The sequence below is a fragment of the Plecotus auritus genome (assembly GCF_963455305.1).
Source record: "Plecotus auritus genome assembly, chromosome: 1".
In the NCBI taxonomy this organism is placed as follows: Eukaryota; Metazoa; Chordata; class Mammalia; order Chiroptera; family Vespertilionidae; genus Plecotus; species Plecotus auritus.
In genome coordinates this window covers 222,969,703-222,997,368 of record NC_137770.1, presented here as the reverse complement: position 1 = coordinate 222,997,368, position 27,666 = coordinate 222,969,703, and the positions used below count along the sequence as shown (strand labels likewise).

At 38.1% G+C, this 27,666-nt stretch overlaps 1 protein-coding gene across 1 annotated transcript in view; it reads left to right on the top strand.

The window, feature by feature from the left end:
- N4BP2 (NEDD4 binding protein 2) overlaps nt 1-27,666 on the top strand; it is a 90,803-nt gene that overhangs the window by 21,573 nt on the left and 41,564 nt on the right. The window contains exons 4-8 of the mRNA XM_080656473.1: nt 1,710-2,045; nt 6,069-7,203; nt 9,095-9,219; nt 15,475-15,563; nt 25,397-25,473. Coding sequence (XP_080512599.1) covers nt 1,823-2,045; nt 6,069-7,203; nt 9,095-9,219; nt 15,475-15,563; nt 25,397-25,473 — 1,649 coding nt within the window. The 5' untranslated portion in view covers nt 1,710-1,822. The remainder of the gene's footprint in view (nt 1-1,709; nt 2,046-6,068; nt 7,204-9,094; nt 9,220-15,474; nt 15,564-25,396; nt 25,474-27,666) is intronic.

Here is a 27,666-nt window from a genome sequence, read left to right as displayed (position 1 = left end):
ACCAAAGATTTGAAGGAGTGAGAAAGCAATGCAAATACCTTGGGTAAGAGTATATGAAAGGCCAGCAGGGAGGTAGGCCATTGTAAAAATGTTAGTTTTTACTCTGAGTGACATGGGGAATCAATTGAAGATTTAGAGCAGACCCTGATTCATTCTGATTTATGTTGTATGAAGATCATTCTGGCTGGTAAGTTGAAAATAAACTATAGGGGTCAAGGGTTGGAAGCAGGGAGACCATTTAAGAGACAAGAGTACAGGTGATGGTAGCCAACTAAATGGTTAGAGCAGATTTTCGGGATAATATCAGACATTTAGTTTTAGATATGTTAAGTTTGAAATGTTTATTAGGCAGAGAAAGCAAGTAGACTGCCTGGAGTTCTCCAGATATATGAGTCCCTGTCCTTACAGAGCTTACACTTTACTGGAATATGGGTAGTTAATACAATAAATAAGTAAAACAAATAAAATAATATACTATGTCAGAAGATAATTAAGTCTTATAGGGAAGAAGGATTAAGTAGTGTTAGGGGACTGACTTCCTGAGAAGGTAACATTTAAGTAACGATAGGAAGGCAGTGAGGAAATACTACATGTGAGAATAGTAATTCAGATAGAGCTGTGGTCGGCAAACTGCGGCTCTCGAGCCACATGCGGCTCTTTGGCCCCTTGAGTGTGGCTCTTCCACAAAATACCACGGCCTGGGCGAGTCTATTTTGAAGAAGTGGCGTTAGAAGAAGTTTAAGTTTAAAAAATTGGGCTCTCAAAAGAAATTTCAGTCATTGTACTGTTGATATTTGGCTCTGTTGACTGATGAGTTTGCCGACCACTGAGATAGAGGAATCAAGATGTAAAGAGGCTCCCAGGTGGGCGCATGGTTAGTGTGTTTGAAGAAGAGCAATGAGGGGAAGTGTGGCTGGAGTGACAGTGCTGAGAAAAGGATTAGGGATGACATCATTGAAGTAACAAGTGCCTGGGATACAGGCCCTTTTAAGGGCTCTGGCTTTTACCCTGACTGAGGTAGGAAGCTAGTGGATAGTTCAGCAGAAGAGAGGCATGATCCTACCCTACAGTTTAATCAAGTCACTCTTGATTGCTGTGCTAAGTAGACTGAAGGGGCAAGGGTGGAAGCAGGAAGATTGATGAGACTGTTACAGTAATCTAGGCAAGAGGCTGTGGTAGCAGTGGAGATGGTGAGGAATGTTCATATTCTGGATACATTTTAAGGGTTGTACTGACAAAATTGGCTTACTGATTGGATGTGGGCTGAGCGGAGTCAAGAGCTACTCCAGGATTTTTGACTTGAGTAGTTGGAAGAATAGAGTTGTATTGAGATGGGAAAGTCTGGGAAGAGCAGGTTTGGAGGAGATGATCAGTAGCTCAGTTTTGGATATGTTAAGTTTGTGATCCTAGTAGACCTCCAAATGTGGGTGTTCAGTATTGTTTTATGGTTTTTCTTAATAGAAATAATGATATTAAAACAGTGTAGTCACTGTTCTGAAAATGTTACATTTGTTAAGATCCTAATTTTTAACATGTTCAAACCTGGGAAAACTTGAATATTTTGGAGAAGGAGAAATTGTTTGACTGCTTTTTGGCTTTGCTCCCAGAGATGATAGTACTTTCTTAGAGTTAAATAAGATATTATTCCAATATTGGAAATGGAAATATAACTATATAGTCTGAGTGTTTCTACTTGCTTTTTATTTTAGGTCCTATTACTGCTGGATTGTGCAAGATATTTAACCCTGTTTTCTTTGAGGTATGACTTAAATATTAAACATTTTACATAATAAAGGGAAATATTTTAGTTTTGGAAGTCAGAATGCCAAGGAGAAGGAAAAATCTTGGGGGAAATCCTTTTCGGAAGACTGCAAACTTTAAGGAAGTTGTATCCAGTGTTGCTAGTCATGAGGAACCAACTACTCTTCCTTCCATGTGTGAAACAAAAGTTGATCAGGAAGAACTCTTCGTCAATATCTCAGAGATGTTTTCTGATCTGGATCCTGATGTAGTGTATTTGATGCTTTCTGAATGTGATTTCAAAGGTGAGAAAAAGTTTAGTTTGAACCCTTTGTATCTTATAAGAAGACTTCATGTACTATGCAATGACCGTAGTAATATAGAAAAATGACTGCCTTATTTCTATTTTGTTTATCACTTATTGAGCATCTACTGGGGGAAAGGTTCTAAGTTTGGTATACTGAGGGATGTGAAGAATAAAGCATAGTTTCTGCTTTCAAGAAATGTACAGTTCTTGATGTAAGATGTATATATAGATATCATAGTCCATGCTTATTTACTTTTTTACCTCCCTGCTAGACCAGGTTGGCACTATTGACATTTTGGACTGGATAATTCTTTCCTTTGAGTGGCTTTCTTTGCATTGTAGGATATTCAGCAGCATCCCTGGCCTGTACCCACTAGATGCCAGTAACACCTCCTCCCCCATCCCCAGTTGTGACAAATAAAAATGCCTCCATATATTGTCATTGTTCCCTAGGTGTCAGAATCATCCCAATTGAGAATCACTGTCCTAGAATGTAAGCTCCATAAAGACAGCTTTTTAAAAACTGTTTTGTTTACTGCTGTATCCCCAACCCTTAAAAAAGCAAATGACTCATGGTAGGACCTCAGTAAATATTTATTGAGGGAAAAGGTAACTATAATGGTGAAAATGAGAGCTGATAAGGGTTGAGCTAGTTTCAAAACATTGGCTTTGGAGTCAAGAAACCTGGGTTGTATTTCCAACTCTGCCACTAAACCTCTGTGGGTCTCAGTTTTCTTACCTGTTAATGAGGAAAAATAATAGTATGCACCCCAAATTAGTTATTTGGTCAGGATCAAGGGATGTGTGTGTGTATGTGTGTGTGTGTTGGTAAAACCTTCAGTATAGTAAGTTATTAATGACTTGTAATAAATTATTTAGAAGTATGTTTGCTTCAGAGGGGAAAGTCTCAAAGTTGACTGGATGAATAAATTACATGTTGATTCTTAGTATTGCAATTGACCATGATTAGTAGAAGAAAATTATTCTATATTTGGGAAGTTTTGGTAATGCGTGATAAACTTCCATTTTTATTCATTACATGGTCTGTGATGTGAGTGTATCTATCCTGTTATGATATATATGCAGAAAACCAGTTTTTAGCAGTCCACATGATGCCCAGAAATGATGGTGTGTAGAATTTTTAAGTGTGACTTTAGTATTTATTTCCTGATTTTGATGTCTTTAAAATTTATTTGTTGCGCATAAACTAACATAGCAATGAGGAATTAGAGAAAAATATATTACCCTCAATCCTAACAAAAACATATTTCTCTTTTCTAGGATCTTTTCTACACTTTGTTCATAAATACTGATATTTTGTGTATAAATAGTAGCATTGATGAAATTGTATATTATGCTTTTTAAATTTAAACTAACAAGCATTTTTTTCAGTGTTGCTGGAATCTAAATTTATTTTATCAGCTTTCTAATAGTCCACTGAGTTGTTGTGCTTTAAGTTACTTAATTATATCTAAGTTTTTCATGAATAATAAATATTTCAGAGACCATCGTGGTACAAATTGCTTTTTCTTTCTTTTGGCTTTTTTTCTTAGTCCCAGAGTTTTATTTCTTACATCATGGGTAAGAACAGTTTTCAACTCTTGGAAACACTGTTACATTGCCTACCAAGGAGGTGTGCCAGTTTGTAATATCACAAGCACTGTATAATTATAGTGATTTCACCACTTTTCAGAATTGCGTAGTATTATTTTAATAGGAATAAAACTACTTTTCTCAACTTGTGTTTTTTCTGTTTTTATTTATTTTTTAAGTAAAGAGGAATGCTGGACATTTTGTATATAAATTGTTCATAAATTCTTGTGTGAATTGTTTATGTGTTTTTGTTGTGTGTGTTTTTTTACCATTGTTTTAATTTTTTTCAACAATCTGTGTGAGGACTTTTCATTTGTGTGATCTATATCTTGACCTTTTATTTTAATACTGCTTTTCCTTTTATACACATTACTTTTTTTTGTTCATCTTTTCCTTTGTGGTTTTTCTATCACGTATATTTTCTTTCATAGAAATACCGCTTGTATTTTCTTTCATTTTTTTAAACTTCTTTTTTCTTTGTTTAGGGCTTCTAGCTTTGGTAGTAGTATTGTTGTGATCTCCTAACTGGTCTCTGTCAGGCTTGTCCCCTCCAATCCATCTTTGTTTTTCTTCTTAAGGGAACATTAATTGGGTGCTTACAAGGTGCCAGTCCTTGTGCACAGCAATTTTTCATGGATTATCTCATTTAATCCTCACAGCAACCCTATGAGGTAGGTACTTTTATTATCCCCATGTCGCAAATGAGAAAATCAGGCTTAGGGAAGTTAAGCAACATATTCAAAGTGTCATAGCCGGCAAGTAGGGATTTAAATGGTGGCGTTCTGACTCCAGACGAGAGCTGTTACCGTGCTGTGTTGTTTCCATGTTTATCTTCCTTAAAAGAACAAAAGATAAAAATCTCACATTTCAAATGCTTAATTCTAATGGCTCCCTGTTTGTGTTATAACAGAAAGAGCTCGCCATTGGAGTCAGATCAGTCATGAGTCTGTCACTTGTTATCTGTGTGACTTGGGCCAAGTTAATGTACTTTTTGAACTTCATTTTCTTTATCTATTTGCTAAGAATACTATACCTCATAGCTTTATTTGAGGATTCAGTGAGGTGATACATATAAAACTTCCAGCCCAAATGCTATGATATAGGTCATTTCTTTCCAGTTCTCTTAGAAATAAAATTGATATTTCTTACCATGACATATAGGACACCTGAGTTCCCTTTCCAGTTTTATCTCCTCTTATCCACTGCTATTGTGTGCCCACCAACTTCTCCTAATATCTTAAACATGCTTTCTGTTTTCAGGACTGGCTTTGCCTTTCCCTTTTGTATCTGACAAGTTTCTTTCTATTCTTCAAGTCCTAGTTCACATATCACCTTATGTGATGTCTTTTCTTATCCTCCTATAAGGCTGCTATGACATTTATATATTATTCAAAGTGTGCATTATTTAATCTGTAATGTAATTGTCTTCTAATATAATTATCTTTAATTGCCTCCATTAGACTGTAAAAAATCCTTAAATTTTCTGTTAAATTATTTTTCAATTCCAGTAGACATACAATATTATATTAGTTTCAGGTGTACAACATAGCGATTAGACATTTACATATGTTACAAAGTGATCACCCCCATAAGTCTGGTACCCATCTGGCATCATACATAATTATTATAGTATTATTGATTGTATTCCCTATGCTGTACTTTATATCCCAGTGACTGTCTTTATAACTGGCAATTTGTTTTTCTTAATTTGCAAAGTTCCTTTAAGTGTAGTAAAACAATGTCTTGCTCATCTTTGTACAAAGTATGCCTGATATGTAGGTAGTGCCTGCTCTTACATATATATATATTTTTAATATATTTTATTGATTTTTTACAGAGAGGAAGGGAGAGGGATAGATAGCTAGAAACATCGATGAGAGAGAAACATCGACCAGCTGCCTCCTGCACACCCCCTACTGGGGATGTGCCTGCAACCAAGGTACATGCCCTTGACCGGAATCGAACCCGGGACCTCTCAGTCCGCAGGCCGACGCTCTATCCACTGAGCCAAACCAGTCAGGGCTACATATTTTTTTATTAAGTGAAATTCATGGCATGGATCACATATTCAAATTAGATTTACTAGAAGAGTACCTTAAATACTTACTATTTAAAAGGCCATGCAGTAGGTAAGTATTTTTGAATAGATCAACTGATTTTAGGATTTTTAGAAATAACCCTAGTACATACAATTATAGATCTTTTTACATTTACTCAGTAAATTCATCAGAGAATATCTACTTGATGGCAGTTTATTAGCCTAATTGTTACTGTTTGTAAGTAACAACATTGCATATCTCCATCTTTCTTTATATTGCATTCAGTGCAAAATCCAGTATAATATGTAAGTTTTAATCATTATATTTTAATATTTTCAGTACATGTATGTATATATTTTATTGCTGTTATTGTTCTTATTGTTGTGCAGTTGATAATGCCATGGATTGTCTATTAGAATTATCTGCCACTGAATCCAAGATAGAAGAATCGTCTTCAAAAAGCATCATTGCTTCTGAGAACCAAGTAAGTGCAGGAGTAAATGAAATAATGGAAAAGTGTCCGCCGGAAGAAGAAAGTGAAGATTCAAAAATGGATTCATTCTTCGACATGCAGTTAACTGAAGACTTGGATTCCTTGATACAGAATGCTTTTGAGAAATTGAACTCTTCTCCTGATGACCAAGTATGCTCATTTTTGCCTTTGCAAGATGTTAATAGTTTTAGTGACCAAAGTGCATTCATAAATTCAGATTCAAGTAGTATGACTCCCATTCTTTCTATACAAAATATGGATTTGAACAATGAAAATTTAGAGACTTCTGCCTCTACTTTAAGTTCAAACACCTTAACTTCACAGTCAGTTTCAAATGAGCCCGGAAGTTTTATAAAGCATGACACATTGGAAGATTCTCTTCTCAGTAGTTCTTTAAATGTTGCAGATGACACTGCGGTGGGTTGTAGCAGTAGCAATCAAAGAGAGAATGATCTTTTAGAATCTGAGTGTGTTGAGACTCAGTTCTCTCAAGCCCCTGTAGATTTGGATGCCAATGAACCTCAGGCTCCTTTAAACTCTACTATGCAAAATCCAGGGCTTGGTTTACTGGGTACCGGTGGGAATCAGAAATCTACTTCTATCTCTGATGTGTTTGTACCTTCTGAAGAATTCAATTTCAAGCCACACAAGCATAATGAATTGCCACCAAAGGGGAAGGATGTAAATTACTGTCCAGTGCTTGCCCCTATTCCTCTGTTGCTGCCCCCTCCACCTCCACCAATGTGGAATCCAATGATTCCTGCTTTTGACCTCTTTCAAGCAAACCATGGCTTTGTAGCTCCTGTTGTTACCACAGCTGCACACTGGAGACCTGTCAACTATACGTTTCCATCCCCAATTATTTCTCACCCTTCTCCAACAAAGATATGGAGAAATAAAGAGGGAACAAGTGCTTATCAAGTGCAAGAAACTCCAGTTTCTCAGGTTGTAAGAAAGAAGACATCTTATGTTGGACTAGTTCTTGTTCTTCTCAGAGGGCTTCCGGGATCAGGAAAATCTTTTTTGGCAAGGTATGAGGTTTAATTGAATTTTAAGAACTCTAGTGCATGAACCTGAAGATTTGTAATTGAGTATGAATATGTGCTTTTGCTTAATAGAGATGTTTTGTAACCCCTACAATGTTTCTTTTCTACTGATTTTTTTCTGACTTTGTAGCTGATTCCACTGTTTTCACCAGAATAGAAAAAAAAAAGTGATTCCAAGATTGTGAGTTTGTGAAATCAACAGAAATAACTTTATGTGAAAGAAACTAATTTGAGAGGGAGAAGGATGAGTTCATCTTGGATTAGAGAGTTAAAGAGCCATAATTGATTTGAATTCAAGGAAGTATTAAATGCAAGAATTCTACTGGTAATTGGAAATTTGGAATTGTAGCATTTTGCTGAATAATGCTTTTAGAAATGTGTGATTTGAAGGAAGAGAGCATAGGATGAGTCACTGATTTAATGACAACAATAAAACATTTTAAGCTAATATTAAGGATATTGAAATTAATTTTGATATTACATTTTATGAAAGAGATTGGAATGAAAGATGGTAACTTAAAAGGTAATAGAACTACCTTGGCCGGGTGGCTCAGTTGGAGTGTCATCCCCATACACCAAAAAGGTTCGATTCCTGCTCAGGGCACATACCCAGGTTATGGGTTTGATTCCTTGTCAGGGCGCCGTGCAGGAGGCACCCTATCAGTGTTTCTCGCTCACATCTGTTTTTCTCACTTTCTCTTTCCTCTCTCCGAAATCAATAAAAACATATCCTTTTGTGAATATTTTTAAAAAATGGTAATAGAACTATGACACAAGTTAGATTTCAGGGGCCTTGGAGCTAGAGGCAGCTGCAGTTAGGAAATGGAGAAAGAAGCACTTTTCACAAAGTAGGAACTTACTAATATTCTTTTGCCTTTTAAAAAAGTTTTTATTTATTGATTTTTAGAGAGGGAGAGAGAAAGAGAAATGTTGATTTGTTGTTCCATTTATTTATGCGTTCCTTGGTTGATTCTTGTATGTTCCCTAAACTGGGGATCGAACTGCAACCTTGGTATATTGGGATGATGCCCTAACCAACTGAGCTATGTGGCCAGGGCCTAATATTTTTTTGAAAGAGTAGAGAGTAATAACAGGAAAGTGCAGAGACATAGAAGCTGAGTTTTCTCAGAGAGAATGGTATACAGTATTAAATTAGTGTGTAAGCCCAAGGAAATAAGGGATAAAAAAGGCTTTTGGATTTATTGGAAAGAAGCTCATGAATGGCTATCTTAAAAACAATTTTGTTTCACTGTGAAGGTAGAGGACAAAAGGGTTAAGGACGCATTGATGATGAAACAGTTAAGGAAAGAAAAGAAGTTGGGTAATAGGTGAATGGGGTCCTTAAAGTGTGGTGAAAATTTTTAAAGATAGCTGAAATTTATGCATGTTTAAAGGGAAAGAATTATTAGAGAAGGGAAGATTTAAAAGATAAAAGAGGATAAATGTAGAGTTTCAGAAGGTGGTGAGATCAAGTGAGCATTCATTAGCATGTAAGTTCCATGAATGCAAGAGTTTTTATCTTTTTTGTTCACTGTTGTATGCTTAGCACTTAGTAGATGCTAATTAAAATTAAATTCAAACGACATTTTGGCTTTACATATACTGTACTTACACATATTTTAGAGGAGAGAATAGTGATATTTTCAGTGGATTTTATTTGTTTAGTTTTTGCATGTATTTCAATTATGTAGAAGATAAATTCCAAAATCTGGGAATAGAGATGTCAGAAACCCCTCCCAAATTATTTTAGCTTTGTACAATTTAACAGATTAAATTAGTTATCTATTAATGTTATATTTTTGGATGTTTTTGGCACACTAAATTTATAGAGATAATTTAGAAGAAAAATTAATGAAAATCCATTTATCATTTTCAGGACTTTGCAAGAAGATAATCCGAGTGGAGTCATTCTTAGTACTGATGATTATTTTTACATAAATGGACAGTACCAGTTTGATGTAAAGTACTTAGGAGAAGCACATGAATGGAACCAGAATCGTGGTAAGAATAGACATCAGAATCCAGATAATATTAAGAGTAGAAAAAATTCTCTTAGTATTTATATTTGAGAGACATCCAACTTTAAAAAGTTGTTTAACTTTAATTTATAACTAGATATATAACAAATATGTCTAGTTATAACTGTCACTATTTTTGTGTTCCATAAGAGGTACTCTTATCTCATAACTGTTATGAAGATTAAATGAGTTAATTTTTGTAAAATGCATAGAACATTGCATGGTATGTTTGTTTCATTTATTCAATGGGAATCTTGTCAGAAGTAAGTCAGATTTTCTACTTGGATCTCAGAATAGCTCAAGATGGTTACAGTTGTCTGCTATGCTCTGGTTCCTGTTTCCTAAAATGGAATTTGCATTGTTAACCACCAGTCTTTCCTAGATTGGTTTAATTTTTATGGAGGATAGTGTAAGAGTAAAAATGGCTATCCTCAAACTGAAACTGCAGGGAGATTACAGGTAAAACTTTCATTTCTTTCTTAGTGCAGTGCAACTATCTATTCAGTGAAGACTGTTTATCATGAAATGGTTAGTTACATGATAGTTTAAATTTCATATAGGAAATTCATATTAAATAATACAAACAGCCCTGTCGGGTGACTTGGTTGATTGGAGCATTGTCCAATACACCAGAAAAGTTGTGGGTTCGATTCCTGATTGGGGCACACACCTAGGTTGTGTGTTCCATCCCTGGTTGGGGTGCGTATGGGAGGCAACGGATAGATGTTTCTCTCTCACATTGATGTTTCTCTTTCTCCCTTCCTTTCTCTCTAAAATCAATAAATATATCCTTGAGCGAGGATAAAAAAAAAAGACATAGACAATATTTTACTTAGATTTTCTTTTATGATAAATGCACTATGAAGGAGATACTTGAGTTTATTATCTTCAGATGTTGTTAAATTTTTCTGTACTTCTTGAACTAAATATAGGGGTGGGCAAAAATAGGTTTACAGTTGTGAGTACACAGAACACAGTTTATTTTTGTATTATTATTAATATTATATTATTTTCCATACAAACAACCGTAAACCTCCTTTTGCTCCACCCTTTATTAAAGTGAGAATTTAGGAATATGAAAATGCCAACATAACTAGAAGTAAAGGAAACAGTATGATGTGGTGAAGAGCAGTCTTGGATTTGGCAGTTACTAGTTGGGCGATATTGTGGAAGTTACTTATGCTAAGTCCCACCTGTGTCTTCACTGGTAAATACCCAGGATTGTTGTAAAGGTTAGATGAGAATGAAAAATGCTTAAATTAATAGGCAGAACTCTTTTTTAAACAACTTTATTGAGATATAATTCACATGGTTTTTAGTGTAGTCAGAGTTATACAGCCCTCACCACAATCAATTTTAGAACATTTTTATCACTTAAAGAAGATCCTGTACCCATTGGCAGCCACTGCTCATTTCTTTCCAACCTCTCACAGCCTAGGCAACCATCAGCCTACTCTCTATTTCTATAGGTTTGCTTATTCAGGACATTTCATATAAATGGAATCATATGACATGTGGTCTTTTGTGTCTGGCTTCTTTCATTTAGCACAATTTGTTGTTGTTGTTAATCCTAACTGGAGGATATTTTTTTCCATTTTAGAGAGAGTAGAAGGGAGGGGAGATAAGAGAGAGGGAGAGGAAGAGAGAGAGTGAGAGAGAGCAATATTCATGTGAGAGAGACACATTGATTGTTTGCCTCCTGCACAAGTCCCAACCGGACTGGGGATCCAATCTACCATCCAGGTAGGTATCCTTGTCTGGGAATGGAACCCACAACCCTTCAGTGTGCAGGCTGATGTTCTAACCACTGAGAACACTATGAGGTCCAGTATAATGTTTTCAGGGTTCATTTCTTCTTATGGCTGAATAATATTCCATTGTATAGATATGGTACAGTTTATTTATTTATTCATCAGTTGTTGAACATTTGGGTTGTTTCCACCTTTTGGCTATTATGAATAATGTTGCTGTAAACTTACATGTGTATGTCTAACATTTTTAGGAACTGCCAAGCTGTTTTCCAAAGCAACTGCACAATTTTACATTCCCACTGTAGTAGTTTGTGAGGTTCCAGATTCCCACATCATCACCAACACATTATTATCTGTCTTTTTGATTATAGCTATCCTGGTGGCTGTGAAGTGGTATGTCATTGTGGTTTTGATTTGCATTTCCCCAGTGGCTGATGATGTGCTTATTGGCCATTTGTTTATCTGCTTTGAAGAGCTGTCTGTTCAAGTCTTTTGCATTTTTAAATTGGATTATTTGTCTTTTCATTATTGAGTTGTAAGAAAGTATACAGAACTTTTAAAACTTTGCAAATAATTTCCTTATAAGGCTTATTTATTATGGTTCATTATTAATTTCCTGAGTCGTGTACTTTTTTGGGAAAAAAAGTAGTTTTATAAGAAAATCACTTACACAACAGTGTATGATAATGTTTACTTTATTTCAAAGCTTTACATCTTAGATTGTGTTTGTTTATATTTTTTGTTTTAAAACTTTGGAATAATTTTAGATTTATGGAAAGATTGCAAAGGCAGTATATAGTTCCTATATGCATACCATTCACCCATTTTCTCCTAATGTTAACATCTTCTATAACCATGGTACCTTTCTCAAGACTAAGAAATTAACAGTGGTACTGAAAAGGGCTCCTGAACTCACTTGCAACGTGTGCGTGTGCGTGCGTATGTTTGTGTGTGTGTGTGTGTATGTGTATGTGTGTAGGCTTTCCTACACCAATAAGCAATTGTTGGATTCATCAGGGTGTCCAAGAATTCATCTCAATTCTGTTACTATTTACCCAGAGATAGACTCACATTCCATACGTAAAAGGCTCAGTCTTATAAGACTGCCCTTCACTTTAAATGCCAGTTGAAAGCTTGGGTTGTTACCTGTGCTTCTGACTCATGGGCTACAAATTGGAAGTTCCAATGATCCCCTCCTTAGGTTTGATTAATTTGCGAGAGTGTCTCACAGAACTCAGGAAAACCTGTTTGCTCACAGGTATATCAATTTATTTTTTTTATTTTATTTTTTTTATTTTTTATTTTTTATTTTTATTTTTATTTTTATTTTATTTTATTTTTTTCTCTTTTATTTATTTTTTTTTTAAATAAATCTTTATTCAGATTATTACAATTATTTCTCCTTTTTCCCCCCATAGCTCCCCTCCACCCCTTTCCCACCCCACCTTCTGCCCTTACCTCCCCCCCACTGTCCTCATCCATAGGTGTATGATTTTTGTCCATTCTCTTCATGAACCCCCCCATACCCCTTTCCCCCTGAGAATTATCAGCCCACTCCCTTTCTATGCCCCTGATTCTATTATATTCACCAGATTATTCTGCTCCTCAGGTTTTTAATTCACTTGATTTTTAGGTTGGCTTGTTGATAGATATGTATTTGTTGTTCATGATTTTTTCTCTTTACTTTTTTCTTCTTCCTCTTCTTTAAGAATACCTTTCAGCATTTCATATAGTACTGGTTTGGTGGTGATGAACTCCTTCAGCTTTTTCTTATCTGTGAAGCTCTTTATCTGCCCTTCAATTCTGAATGATAGCTTTGCTGGGTAGAGTAATCTTGGTTGTAGGTTCTTGCTATTCATCACATTGAAAATTTCTTGCCACTCCCGTCTGGCCTGCATAGTTTCTGTTGAGAAGTCAGCTGACAGTCGTATGGGTGCTCCCTTGTAGGTAATTAACTGTTTTTCTCTTGCTGCTTTTAATATTCTCTCTTTGTCTTTTGCTCTTGGCATTTTAATTATGATGTGTCTTGGTGTGGTCCTCTTTGGATTCCTTTTGTTTGGGGTTCTGTGGGCTTCCTGGACTTGTAAGTCTATTTCTTTCACCAGGTGGGGGAAGTTTTCGGTCATTATTTCTTCAAATAGGTTTTCAGTATCTTGCTCTCTCTCTTCTTCTGGCACCCCCATAATTCTGATGTTGGTACGCTTGAAGTTGTCCCAGAGTCTTCTTACATTATCTTCAACTTTTTGGATTTTTTTTTTTGCTTTTTGCTTTTTCGGTTGAGTGTTTTTTGCTTCTTTGTATTTCAATTCTTTGACTTGATTCTTGTGTTCCTCTATTCTGTTTCTGGGTCTCTGTATAATATTTTTTATTTCAGTCAGTGTATGTTTAATTTCTAGTTGGTCCTTTTTCATATCTTCGAGGGTCTCGTTATATTTATCGGCCTTTTCTAGGATATTCTTAAAAAGTCTTATAACGGTGGTTTTGAATTCTATATCCAGTCGTTTGTTTTCCTCCATTTCTTTCGTTTGTGATCTGATTCTTTGACCCCGCATTTTCACTGAATCCCTGAGTTGGTAAGGTAGATATTTGTGCTAGGTTTCCAATATGGCCCAGTGGGTCTGCTTCCCCAGTTAACCTGAGGTGGACACTCTTGGTGCACCCCTTTGTGGACTGTGTGTACAGCCTTGTTGTAATTAAGTCTTTATTGTTGTTGGTATCACTGGGAAGAATTGACCTCCGGGCCAGTTGGCTGTAAGGATCAGCTGTGTCTATGCTGGGAGAAGTTTGGTGCTGGAGACAGCCTTATAGGATTAGACTTGCCAAATTGCAATAGCCTCTGTGCTCAGCTTGGATGGGGTGGAGTCTCAGTCTTGGCTTCCTGTCAGCCCCGCCCCTGCGCGCATGTGCGCTTTCAGTCCTCCGCCTTCCCCAGCTCGAGTCTCCGCCTGAGAGTCCAGACTCCCCCCACAAGAGCGTGGGTCCCCAGGGGCTCGCCTGGAACTGGGGTTCACTGCAGTCAGAACTGGGGCTCGGTGCAGTCAGAATCCTCTGACTCCCCTCCACTAGGGAAAGCCTGTGGCGACCCCCGCAGCCTTTGTGCGCACCGGCACGGCGCGTGTGCGCACTTTCAGTCCTCCGCCTTCCCCGGCTCCTGAGTCTCCGCCCGAGAGTCCAGACTCCCCCTACAAGAGCGTGGGTCCCCAGGGGCTCGCCTGGAACCGGGGTTCACTGCAGTCAGAACTGGGGCTCAGTCAGGATCCTCTGACTCCCTTTCACTAGGGAAAGCCTATGGCTACCTCCGCAGCCTTTGTGCGCACTGGCCCGTGTGCGCCTTCAGACTTCTGCCTTTCCCAGCTCGCGGTCCGAGGCTTCCTTCCCCCTTCCGCCAGAGGAAGTCAGCCAAGCTCTCAGCCGCCCTTCCTCTCTGCGCGCACAAAGCCCCTTTGCCGTACCTCCAATTCTCTGTGAGCTTTTCTCCTTCCTTCTAGTTGTAGAATTTTCACTCAGCCTGCTTTCCTGTGGTTCTGGATGGTGTCCGTTCTGTCTTTTAGTTGTAGTTTTGAAATTGTTGTGCGAGGCAGCAGTTTAGGTGTTTACCTATGCCGCCATCTTGGTTCTATATCAATTTATTAAAAAAGGATATAACTCAGGAATAGCCAGGTGAAGAGATCCACTGGGCAAGGTATGGGGAAAAGGCATGGAGTGTCTATGCAGTGGAGTCCAGGCTCACCACTCTCCCAGTACCATTAGGTGCTCACCAACGTGGAAGTTCTACGAACAGCCCTTTTGGATTTTTATGGAGGCTCCATTACATAGGCATGATTGATTAAATCATTAGCCACAGGTGGTTGAACTCAATCTTCATCTTCTCTCTCCAACCCCAAGGCTGTAAGTTCCAACCTTCTAAACACCAATTAGCTCCACTGAAAACCAGCCCCCATCCTTAGGTGCTTTTCAAAAGTCACTGTATTAATATAACGTAAGAAACATCTTTAAGCTTTCATCGCTTAGGAAATTCCAACAGTTTTGGGAGGTCTGTGCCAGAAACAGGATGAAGACCAAATATCTATTATATCATAATATCAATATCACAGGTACATTACTATTAAATAAAATCCATACTTTATTGGTACAAAAGTCTTTTTGTTTGAGAATCTTATCCAGGATACCTTGTTGCTTTTAGTGTATTTTTAATGATAGCTTTTTAATTATGCTGCTAATACATGTGACACACATGTAAAACTTAGATCATATAGTTTTTATTTAGTAATTTTCTCTGATTATAACTTTAGTGTTTATTATTCAATGTTTTCTTGTATTTTAATTTTTTGTACATTCAAAAGTGCTATTTAGAAGTAGAGTTAAGAGTAAAATTAGCACATATCTGTGACGTTCAAATTATGAAAGCAAGATCAGATTTTTAAAATACCAAGTTCATACTTAATATTGTTATTAAAAATGATTTTCTGTTTATTTGTGTTTTTCAGCAAAAGAAGCATTTGAAAAGAAGGTATCTCCTATAATAATAGATAATACAAACTTACAGGCATGGGAAATGAAGCCATATGTTGCTTTGGTTTGTACCTTATATTGTCATAAGTTTATAATAGTGGGTTTGAAATTATTGGGGATGTCAGTTACATAAGTGAATCTTAAAGCAGTCTATGTATTGTCTTTAACTAAGGTTTCTCTCATCTTCAGCAAAATGAGGAAAACAGTAATAGTTTTTTTCATAAAGCTAAATTTTTTCAATTTTCAATTTCTGAGATTCAATTTTTATTAAATATATTTTTATTGATTTCAGAGAGGAAGGAAGAGGGTGAGAGAGATAGAAACATCAATGATGAGAGAGAATCATTGATTGGCTGCCTCCTGAATGCCCCCTAGTGGGATCGAGCCTGCCACCCAGGCATGTACCCTTGACTGAAATCAAACCCTTCAGTCCGCAAGCCGATGCTCTATCCACTGAGCCAGACCAGCTAGGGTGTGAGATTCAGTTTTAAATTCAAAGATTGTATTTTTGTTGTTGTTAATCCTCACCTGAGGATATTTTTCCATTGAATTTTAGAGAGAGTGGAAGAGAGTGGGAGGGACAGAGAGAGAGAGAAACATTAATGTGAGAGAGACACATCTATTTGTTGCCTCCCGCACACATCCCAACCAGGGATCAAGCCTGCTAATGTGGTACATGCCCTTGACTGGAATCGAACCCAGGACCCTTCATTCCACTGGTTGATGCTCTATTCACTGAGCCAAACCAGCTAGGGCTGTTTGTTTTTGTTTTTTGATGTTTTTTATGAAAAAGTAGTGGTATAAATGTGTGTGAATATATATATGTATATGTGTGTGCATTTTTAATCCTCACTTGGATATTTTTTCCATTGATTTTTTTTTTTTTTTAGAGTGGAAGGGAGAGGGAGAGACTGAGAGAAATACCCATGTGAGAGAGACACATCTGTAGGTTGCCACCCTCATGCCCCCAGGCAGGGTCGGGAGCCTGCAACGGAGGTACGTGCCCTTGACCAGAATTGAACCCGGGACCCTTCGGTCTGCAGGCTAGATATTTTTTCTTACTGCTCTTATTTGGCAGAATCAAAATTTGGTTGTCCTTTGTTATTCCCCAAATTTCTTTTGAACTTTTGCTGTTCCGAAAAATTCAGAGTTCTGTAAACTCCTATTTTCAGTTCTCCAAATTTGCCAGATTCCTTTTTGCCCAGCTTTGATGTACTTTTTTCAGGAAGTTAGCATTCATTAAGTTACTAAAAGGCTGAGTTGGTAATCTTTCTGCTTTCATGGCACCCTGGCTTACCCCTCTTACATCATTAAACACACTTTTTATCAGTATGCCATGGGTTGGGTAACTTTTTTTTATAAAACTCCAAATAAACATTTTAGGTTTTGCAGGCCATATACAGTCTCTATTGCATATTCTTTTTTCCCTTATCTTTCTAAACTTTTTTTCTTCTTATATGTTTTTATTGATTTCAGAGAGGAAGGGAGAGAGATAGAAACATCAATGGTGAGAGAGAATCATTGATCGGCTGATTCCTGCACGCCCCACATTGGGGATCGAGCCCACAACCCGGGCATGTGCCCTGACCGGGAATCAAACCCCAGACCCTTCAGTCCACAGGCCAATGCTCTATTCATTGAGTCACACTGGCTAGGGCAAACTTATTTTTTTAACCCTCACCCGAGAATATTTTTCCATTGATTTTTAGAGAGAGTGGAAGAAAGAGGGAAAAACAGAGAGAAATACCGTTGTGAGAGAAACACATCGATTGGTTGCCTCCTGCAAGTACCCCAACTAGGGCCCAGGCTGGGGAGGAGCCTGTAACCAAGGTACGTGCCCTTGACTGGAATCGAACCCGGGACCCTTTGGTCAGCAGGCCGATGCTCTATCCATTGAGCCAAACCAGCTAGGGCTCTAAAACTTTTAAATATCGTAGACTGTACAAATAAATATTGGCTGGTGGGCTGACTTTGGCCCTAGGCCATCTACATTTTCTTGAGGGTGGGACTGTTGTTGAATTACTAAGGTATAGCACTATGGTTGGCATATAGTAAATATACACTGAGTGGCCAGGTTATTATGATCTCTGAACACATAATAATCTGGCCACTCAGTGTATATCCTATATAATAAAAGGCTAATATGCAAATTGTCCCCTCGACTAGGAGTTTGACTAGCAGGCAGGCTGGCCAACTGCCCATGTCCCCTCTCCCTGGCCAAGCTGGCTGGATTCCACCCATGCACGAATTCATGCACTGGGACTCTAATATATCTATATATATATCTATATATCTATATATCTATATATCTATCTACTCACACTAGAGGCCCGGTGCACGAAATTCGTGCATGGGGAGAGGGGGTGGGTCCCTCAGTCCAGCCTGCACCCTCTCCAATCTGGGACCTCTCGAGGGATGTCTGACTGCCCGTCAGACATCCCTCTCACAATCTAGGACTGCTGGCTCCCAACTGCTTGCCTTCCTGATTGTCCCTAACCGCTTCTGCCTGCGAGCCTGATCACCCCCTAACCACTCCCCTGCCAGCCTGATTGATGCCTAACTGCTCCCCTGCCAGCCTGTTTGCCCCTAACTGCCCTCCCCTGTAGGCCTGGTCACCCCTAACTGTCCTCCCCTGCAGGCCTGGTCCCTCACAACTGCTCTCCCCTGCAGGCCCGGGGCCCCCCCACCTGCCCTTCCCTGCAGGCCCAGTTGCCCCCAACTTCCCTCCTCTGCCGGCCTGGTCACCCCTAACTGCCCTCCCCTGCTGGCCTGATCGCCGACAACTGCCCTCCCTTGCAGGCCTGGTCCCTCCCAACTGCCCTTCCTTGCTGGCCATCTTTTTTTTTTTTTTTTTTTTTAAATATATTTTATTGATTTTTTACAGAGAGGAAGAGAGAGGGATAGAGAGTTAGAAACATCGATGAGAGAGAAACATCGATCAGCTGCCTCCTGCACACCTCCTACTGGGGATGTGCCCGCAACCAAGGTACGTGCCCTTGACCGGAATCGAACCTGGGACCATTCAGTCCGCAGGCCGACGCTCTGTCCACTGAGCCAAACCGGTTTCGGCCTTGCTGGCCATCTTGTGGCGGCCATCTTTGACCACTTAGGGGTAGCCATCTTATGTGTTGGAGTGATGGTCAATTTGCATATTACTCTTTTATTTTATATATATATATATCTACACACACACACACACACACACACACACACACACACACACACACACACTGAGTGGCCAGATTATTATGCGTTCAGAGATCATAATAATCTGGCCACTCATGTATATTTGTTGAGTAAATTGATGAATGAAGCTTTTGTGAGTATTGTTTGGTTATTCCCCCAAGATTAGCACATGACTGGCACATAAAAGCTCAATTTATGTTTTTTTGCGTGAATGAATGTTGTCCTTCCTCTTTCGTGCTCAACACATCTAGCTTCTACCTCCTTTCCTGTGTCTAGTGCACTTGTCCTATTTTGAAGGTGTGATTTTTCACCTTTCTGAAGAAAATTGTCCTTTAAAAGCCAATGTGATTTTACTTTTGTACAGAGGCCAAAGAGGAAACAAAGACTCCATTTTAGTCTAGTGGGAACTGAAATTTGATTTGCTTTCTGGCCTTAGGAGTTCCTAATTTCTACACTAATATATTCACCATAAGGTCATGCTTTCCCCATTAACTTTACTTGGCTTTCTGCTGTGATCTGAGAAAGTTCTTTTTTTTTTTTTTTTCTGTTTCTAATAAATCTTTATTGTTCAGATTATTACAATTGTTCCTCTTTTTTTCCCCCATAGCTCCCCTCCACCCAGTTCCCACCCCACTCTCTGCCCTTACCCACCCCCCCCGCCCCCCGTCCTCATCCATAGGTGTACGATTTTTGTTAGTCTCTTCCCGCACCTTCGACACCCCTTCCCCCCCTGAGAATTGTCAGTCCACTCCCTTTCTATGCCCCTGATTCTATTATATTCACCAGTTTATTCTGTTCATCAGATTTTTTATTCACTTGATTTTTAGATTCACTCGTTGATGAATGTATTTGTTGTTCATAATTTTTATCTTTACCTTTTTCTCCTTCTTCCTCTTCTTAAAGAATACCTTTCAGCATTTCATATAATACTGGTTTGGCGGTGATGAACTCCTTTAGCTTTTTCTTATATGTGAAGTTCTTTATCTGCCCTTCAATTCTGAATGATAGCTTTGCTGGGTAGAGTAATCTTGGTTGTAGGTTCTTGCTGTTCGTCACTTTGAATATTTCTTGCCATTCCCATCTGACCTGCATAGTTTCTGTTGAGAAATCAGCTGACAATCGTATGGGTGCTCCCTTGTAGGTAACTGTTTTTCTCTTGCTGCTTTTAATATTCTCTCTTTGTCTTTTGCTCTTGGCATTTTAATTATGATGTGTCTTGGTGTGGACCTCTTTGGATTCCTGTTGTTTGGGGTTTTCTGTGCTTCCTGGACTTGTAAGTCTATTTCTTTCACCAGGTGGGGGAAGTTTTCGGTCATTATTTCTTCAAATAGGTTTTCCGTATGTTGCTCTCTGTCTTCTTCTGGCACCCCCATAATTCTGATGTTGGTACGCTTGAAGTTGTCCCAGAGGCTCCTTACACTATCTTCATATTTTTGGATTCTTTTTGCTTTTCAGGTTGGGTGTTTTTTGCTTCTTTGTATTTCAAATCTTTGACTTGATACTTGCGATCCTCTAGTCTGCTGTTGAATCTCTGTATATTATTTTTAATTTCAGTCAGTGTATGCTTAATTTCTAGTTGGTCCTTTTTCATATCCTCAAAGGTCTCGCTAAATTTATTGGCCTTTTCCAGAAAATTCTTGAAAAACCTTATAAACGTGGTTTTGAACTCTATATCCAGTCACTTGTTTTCCTCCATTTCTTTCATTTGTGACCTCTTTCTTTGTCTCCACATTTTGGCTGCTTCCCTGAGTTGATAGAGTGGCTTTGTGTGCTAGGTGTCCTATAGGACCCAGTGGCTCAGCCTCCCCAGTTACCTGAGGTAGACACTCTTGGTGCACCCCTTTGTGGACTGTGTGCACAGCCTTGTTGTAGTTAAGCCTTGATTGTTGTTGGTATCACTGGGAGGACTTGACCTCCAGGCCAATTGGCTGTGAGGATCAGCTGTGTCTACGCTGGGAGTACTTCTGTGCTAGAGACACCCTTATGAGACAAGACTTGCAAAAGCCTCTGTGCTCAGCTTGGATGGGGCGGAGTCTCAGGGTGGAGCAGACAGCCTTGGCTTCCCGTCAGCCCTGCCCTAATAGGCCCCTTGGTCTCAGTGTCCCGCTCTAATTGCTGCAAGCACTTCTGAGAGAAAGCCGCCCTCGAGTTTCGCCTGCTGCCAGAAAGTCCAATTCTTCCCCGTATGAGTCTGGGTCCCCAGAGTCTTGCCCGGAAATGGAGTTCAGAGCATTTGGGAGCTTTTGTCTCCCTCCCGCTTGAGAAAGCCAGCTGCGCACTCAGTTGCCAGTCTTCTTCGTGCACGTGTCTCTGTACCTTTGCCTCCTACAGCTCCTCTGAGTCTTAGTGTGCTTTTCTTTTTCCTTCTAGTTATAGAATTTCCACTCAGCCAGCCTTCCTGTGGTTCTGGATGATGTCCGTTTTATTTTTTAGTTGTAGTTTTGAAATTGTTGTGCTAGGCAGCAGTTTAGGTGTTTACGTATGCCCCCATCTTGGTTTTTCCTCTGAGAAAGTTAACACTTGTATTTTCCTACTCAGAAAATAAAAGCAGCCTCAAATTACTGTGTTTCTGTTGTTCATTTAGCCTTCAGCCTTCTATAATGTTTTCTTTTTCCTTTTTTATTATATAGTAACTGAAAATTATTTTTTTAATATTGATGCCTTAGTTCTTCCCAATGCAGAAGTATAAAGGATTCCTTGTTGTAGAGTACCTACTCATTTTTTCTTTGCAAAGAAGTAGACAGGAATTACTGTAGAGTAATTTTTGCTTCTTTTAGTAGCAAGATAATGAGAGCTGTGGAGGGGTGGAATAGATGGGTGATAACCATCTATTACCACCTTTTTTTTTTTTTTTAGGTTAATCCTCACCTGAGGATATTTTTTCCATTGGTTTCTTTAGAGAGAGTGGAAGGGAGGGAGGGTAGAAAGGAGGGGATCGAACCTGCACCCCAGGTACCTGCCCTTGATCGGGAATCAAACCTGTGACCCTTTGGTCCTTGGGCCAATGCTCTTGCCTCTGAGCCAAACCCGTCAGGGCTCTATTCCCATCTTGACTGTCATTTACAAAAGTAACTAAGTAGTGAGTTGGGGATAAATTAGTAGTCAAGTATACTTAGAATAACTGGCAAAACTTATTAGTTTGTCTTAAGTATATATGTATATCTTCCCTTGTAGGCTATCATATAACTTGATCTAAGTCATTCAGAATCCTCTCAAGTAATAATAATACATTAATAAGATTTTCCTGTTGATATGGGACTTGGAAATGTCTTTAAATTTATAGTTTTTACTTTTTTTCTGTTTATTTGCATTTAAAATTAACTTGATCCTAAGAGCTACATGACATCCCTTTAGGCCAGTGGTCGGCAAACTCATTAGTCAACAGAGCGGCAAACCGCGGCTCGCGAGCCACATGTGGCTCATGAGCCGCAGTTTGCCAACCACTGCTTTAGGCAATTAGAGACCCAGGCTGTTGCCAGGCCCTGAATTAGTTGCACTAGTATGAAATTTGGTGCTAAGGTGAGGAAATGAAAGTGATTAGGCTCATTACGGAAATTATGTCTTCTACCTCATTGTCTGGGTTGACTTTTGGGCTTTTCTGTCAATAACGACAGACAGTAGCATCTATCACTTTTGGCATCTTGTCTCAAAATTGAGGGTATCAGTAGTGGGAGACGAGGTGAGAGATGTAATGGTGGTTGGGGAGATGGTAGGGCAGATTATGAAAGGGCCCGTAGATCACTGTAGGACTTTGGGTTTTACTTTGAGTCATATGGAAGATGTATTAGTCTGCTTGGGCGGCCATAACAAAATACCACAGACTGGATGGCTTAAACAACAGAAATTTATTTTCTCAGAGTTCTGGAGGATAGAAGTCCCAGATTAAGGTCTGGCAGGGTTGGTTTCTGGTGAGACTTCTCTTCCTGGCTTCCAGGTGGCCATCTTCTTGCTGCGTTCTCACATGATGGAGAGAGTGAGAGTTCTTTGGTGTCTCTTCTTTTTTTTTTTGTTTTGTTTTGTTAATCCTCATCTGAGGATATTTTTCCCATTGATTTTTAGAGAGAGTGGAAGGGAGGAAGCCAGTGGCAGGGGGGCCAGTTTGGGCAGAGAGAGAGAGAGAGAGAGAGAGAGAGAGAGAGAGAAACATCAATGTGAGAGGGACACAATTATTAGTTGCCTGTCGTTTGATCCTGGGGATCGAACCTGCAACTCAGATATGAATCCATGAGCCTTTGGCTAGCAGGTTGACACTATTCACTGAGCCACACTGGCCAGGACGGATGTCTCATAAGGATCAGTGCCCACCATTATGACCTCGTTAACCATATTTATCTCCTTAAAGGCCATATCTCCTGAAATAGTTAGCTGGTGGGATTTGGGTTTCCACATATGGGGTTTGAGGGGACACAAACATTCAGTCCATAACAGGGTTTTGATCAGAGTAGTGACATAGTAGTGTTGTGTTGAGAATAGACTTGAGGGGAGGGGCGGTGGCGGCAAGGATGGAAGCAGGGAGACTAGTTAGAAGGCTGTAGCAACAAAGAGAGCATGTGGCTCAGACCAACATGTTGGCAGTGAAGGTGCCAGTGAGTAGAGGAGTGATTAGTTATATTTTGAAAGTAGAGCCAACTGAATTTCTTGTTGAATTGATGTGGATGTGGATGTGAAAGAGAGGAGTTGGGTATGATGGGAGCCATTAAGGTTGGTTTTTGGCTGGTGTACTGGAGCTTGTCATCAGCTGCAATGGAGAAGGGTTCAGGTAGAATAGTTTTGAGGTGGGTGTATGTAGGGTAATAGTTCTAGAAAGTTGAGATTTGAATATGTTAAGTTTGCTGAATAGATAGTTGGAGCTATAAGTTTGGAGTTCAAAAATGGATAACAAATTTTGTATTGATTTTTTTTTCCCCATTGATTTTTAGAGAAAGTAGAAGGGAGGGGGAGGGCAGAGAGAGAAACATTGATGTGAGAGACATCTTTTTATAGGCTATTTGAGAGTCATTACCATATGCACTGAGCCAAACCAGCTAGGGCGAGAGTCATTACCATATGGATAATATTTAAAGCCAATGAATGGAGTGATATTACAGAGGAATTGAGTGCTGATCGAAGTAGAGGAGCAAGAACTAAGTGAGGCATTCCATTGTGAGAAGAGGTCTGGGTGAAAAGGAGGGACTAGCAAAAAAGAAAACTCAGTGGGGTAGGAGGAAAAGCAGTAGTTGTAGTGAAAAGTGTAAGAAGAGAGGGATGAATGGTGACAAATGCTAAGGATCAAGTAGGAGAGAGCTGAGAATTAACCATAACATTTTTTTTAATGTGGAAGTAATTCATGGTCTTTGTGCTCAGTTAAAGTGGAATAGTCAATGGGAGTGGGTTTACAAGCCTAGGAGAGAAATTGGAGACAGAATATAGTAATTATTTTGAGACATTTTCCTACAAAGAAGAGCAGGACAATAGGAAGATAGCTGGCAGGGGAAGTGGGATTAAGGGTAAGATGGGAAAAATAACTGAATGTGATGGGATTGATTCAAGAAGGAGGGAAAAATGAATGATGCCTTAGAAAGAGGGGAGAATAGTTGAAATCAGATATCCTTAAGATGGAGAGAAGAGATGGTTCTAGTTAGGGCACAAGTATAGGGTTTGGCTTTTTAGATTACAGTCATATTAGAGTTTAAAAAAATGGAATGAGATATTTTAAATAGTTTTGAAATTATAAAAGTCATGCATGTATATGGTAATATTCAAACCATAAAGAAGAATGCTTAAAGTCTTATTCCTTTGAGGTAGATGCTTTTAATGTACAAACATGTGAATAATCCTCTTTTACCCAGCTGAAAATTCTGTATCTTACTTTCTTAACATTTATATTAAGGACCTTTTCTCATTAATACATACGGAATTTAAAAAATTGTATATTTTCATTGTATGGTTATACACTCACTTATTTAGCTAGTTCCATAAGCTACTGATATATACATATATATATATTTTGCTATTACAAATAATGGTGAACGGGATATCCTGTTGTATACATATCTTTACACTCTTACATAACTATCAATAGCATAAATTTCTGGAAGTTAATTGCTGAGTCAAAGAGATTGTGCATTTTACCAATTTAACATGCTCATCAAGTGGGTTTGGCTCAGATAGAGCATTGGCCCGAGGACTGAAGAGTCCCAGGTTTGATTCTGGTCAAGGGCACATTCTTTGGTTGTAGGCTTGTTCCCTGGTCCTGGAGGCAACCAGTTGATGTCTTTCTCACATTGATGTTTCTCTCTCTCTGTCTCTTCCCCCTCCCTTCCACTCTCTAAAAATTAATGAAGCCCTGACCGGTTTGGCTCAGTGGATAAGGAGCGTTGGCCTGTGGACTGAAAGGTCCCCAGTTGATTCTGGTCAGGGGCACATGACTGGTTGTGGGCTCAATCCCTAGTTGGGGGGCGTGCAGGAGGCAGCCAATCAATGATTCTCTCTCATCATTGATATTTCTGTCTCTCTTTCCTTCTCCCTTTCTCTCTGAAATCAATACAAATATATTTTAAAAAAAAAAAGCAATGGAAAATTATCCTCAGGTGAGGATTAACAAAACCCCCCCCACAAGATTAGATAAGCTTTTGGGTTCTTTCAGTTTTAACATGCTATGAATTGGATACAATGAATTTAATTTCATAAATGTAATTATTTATAAAAGCTTTTTATCTTTTTTGTTTTCAGTCTCAAAAGCATAAATATAAAGTCCTTTTCCGGGAACCAGACACATGGTGGAAGTTCAAACCAAAGGAACTTGCAAGGTAAAACTTGGAGACTACTTAATATATTTTTTATTTCATGACAGTGATAGAAAATCTATTGAGATTTCTCTCCCTTATGAATAATGAATGAAACAAAATGGATTAGATTGCAGCTTAGCCATTTAAACATGGATAACAAATTTTGTATAAATAAAAGCATATAGGCTTTTTATTCAGTTTATGAAGAGTTTGCATCTTTTTGTTCCTAAAATTGAGTTAATTAATAGAAAAATTTCAATTGTCTGTATATAGGCAATACTTTAATACTTACTAATAATATGATGTCATTATCTGAAACTAGAACAGATGCTAAGGTTTGGCATACTTGAACCTTGTGCTACTGGGAGGAACAAATTATTGTAGCTGCCTAGTGACTTAGAATACTGCAAGGAAGTGAGGAGACATAGATGGAAAAGTAGCAAATGCCCAGCTGTTCAGTTGTCCAGGTATTTCACCTCCCCCTTCTTTGTTTGACTTGAATAAAAATGTTACTCAGGACAAGGACAGACAAAGTATTTTTCTTTGTGCTCTGTACTTCCTCAGATAGCCCTAACTTAATTTGGTCAGCTCTCTTGGCAATAATTCCGATACTAACTAAAGGACAACCTAATTTTAGTGTATTCACAATGTTGAGCAACTATTCAAAAAGAAACCCCAAACCTGCTATCATTCACTTCCAATTCCCTCCTCCCTTTGGCAGCCACTAATCGGTTTTTCTTTCTCTGTGGATTTGTCTATTCTGGATTTTGCATATAAATGGAATCCTACAATATGTGGCCTTTTGTATCTGGCATCTTTCACTTAGTTTAATGGTTCAAGGTTCATCCATGTAGAATGGACCAGTACTTTATTCCTTTTTATTCTTTTGATACATTATCTGTATAAATGAGTGAGATTAACCTACAGATTTTTCTTCCTTGCTCTGCCTTGCCTGGCTTTGGTATCATGGTTTTAGGTTCATAAAATTAGTTGGGAAGTATTTCTTCTTTTTCTCTTTTATGAGTTTATGTAAGTTTGAATATTTGATAGAATTTACTTATGAAACTATCTGATCTGGTGTTTTCTTTCTGAGAAGGTTCAGTTGAAATTTTTCCATTACACCAAAGTTTTCAAATTTATTAAGACTTGATTAAAGTAATTATCTTACCATTTAATCTCTGCTGTATCTATACTTAAGTTCCCCTTTTCATCTTAATATGTTTATGTGTATCTTCCTTCTTTTTTCTTGATTATTCTCACCAGAGATCAGACTTTATTAGCCTTTTCAAATAACTCTGCTTGATTGATCTAATATAAGTTGTTTTATATTTAAATTTTTGTATTTCTGCTTCTCTTTTATTCTGTCTTTGCTTTTCAAAAAATTTATTTTGCTTTGTGTATTCTTTTATTTAAAAAAATCTTTACTTTAAAGTTTAGGTCACTTTGTAATATAATTTGGTGCTATAAATTTCACTGGGTACTATGTTAGCTGCTGCCAGAATTTTAATATATAATACTTTCTTTTTATCATTTGTTTTGTAATTTACATTATGACTAATTTTATTCTTTAGCCCCTGGGTTATTCAGAACTATGCTTTTAAATTTCTGAACAGATGGTTTTTAAATTTTTCTTTAAAAAAAATTGGTTTTCAACTTCAGTAGGTAAGATTATGCAGTTTGTGTGATACCAATTACCTGATATTTTAAAAAATGTATTTATGGTCTAGTTCATTGTCAGTTTTTAAATAAATGTTTCATATTTGCTTGATAAGAGTGTATACTGGTTATGGTGTGTTAATATATTATTATTATTTTGTTCACATCTTCCATAGCTTTATTTTTATTTTTAAAAATTTTGCTTGATGGGTTAATGTGAGGAAATCTCCGTGAGAGAGGTGTGTTGAAATTTCTCTGTATTGTGTTGAATATGTTAGTTTTTCCTTATAACTTTGCCTGTTTTCACTCTATATATTCTGAGGATGTATTTTGAAGTGTATAGAAGCTTAAGATTTTTATATACCTCTGATTCATTGAATATTTTATCTTTGTCTAGCAATTTTCTCTTTTTCTTAATATTAATTTTTGTTACAAACTCTAATTTGTCTAATACTAATAGAATTTCACCAGCTTCCTTTTACTTATATTTGAGTGTTATTTCTTTTTCTATACTTTCATTTTCAACCTTTCAGTATCTTTGTGTTTAGGTGTATTTCT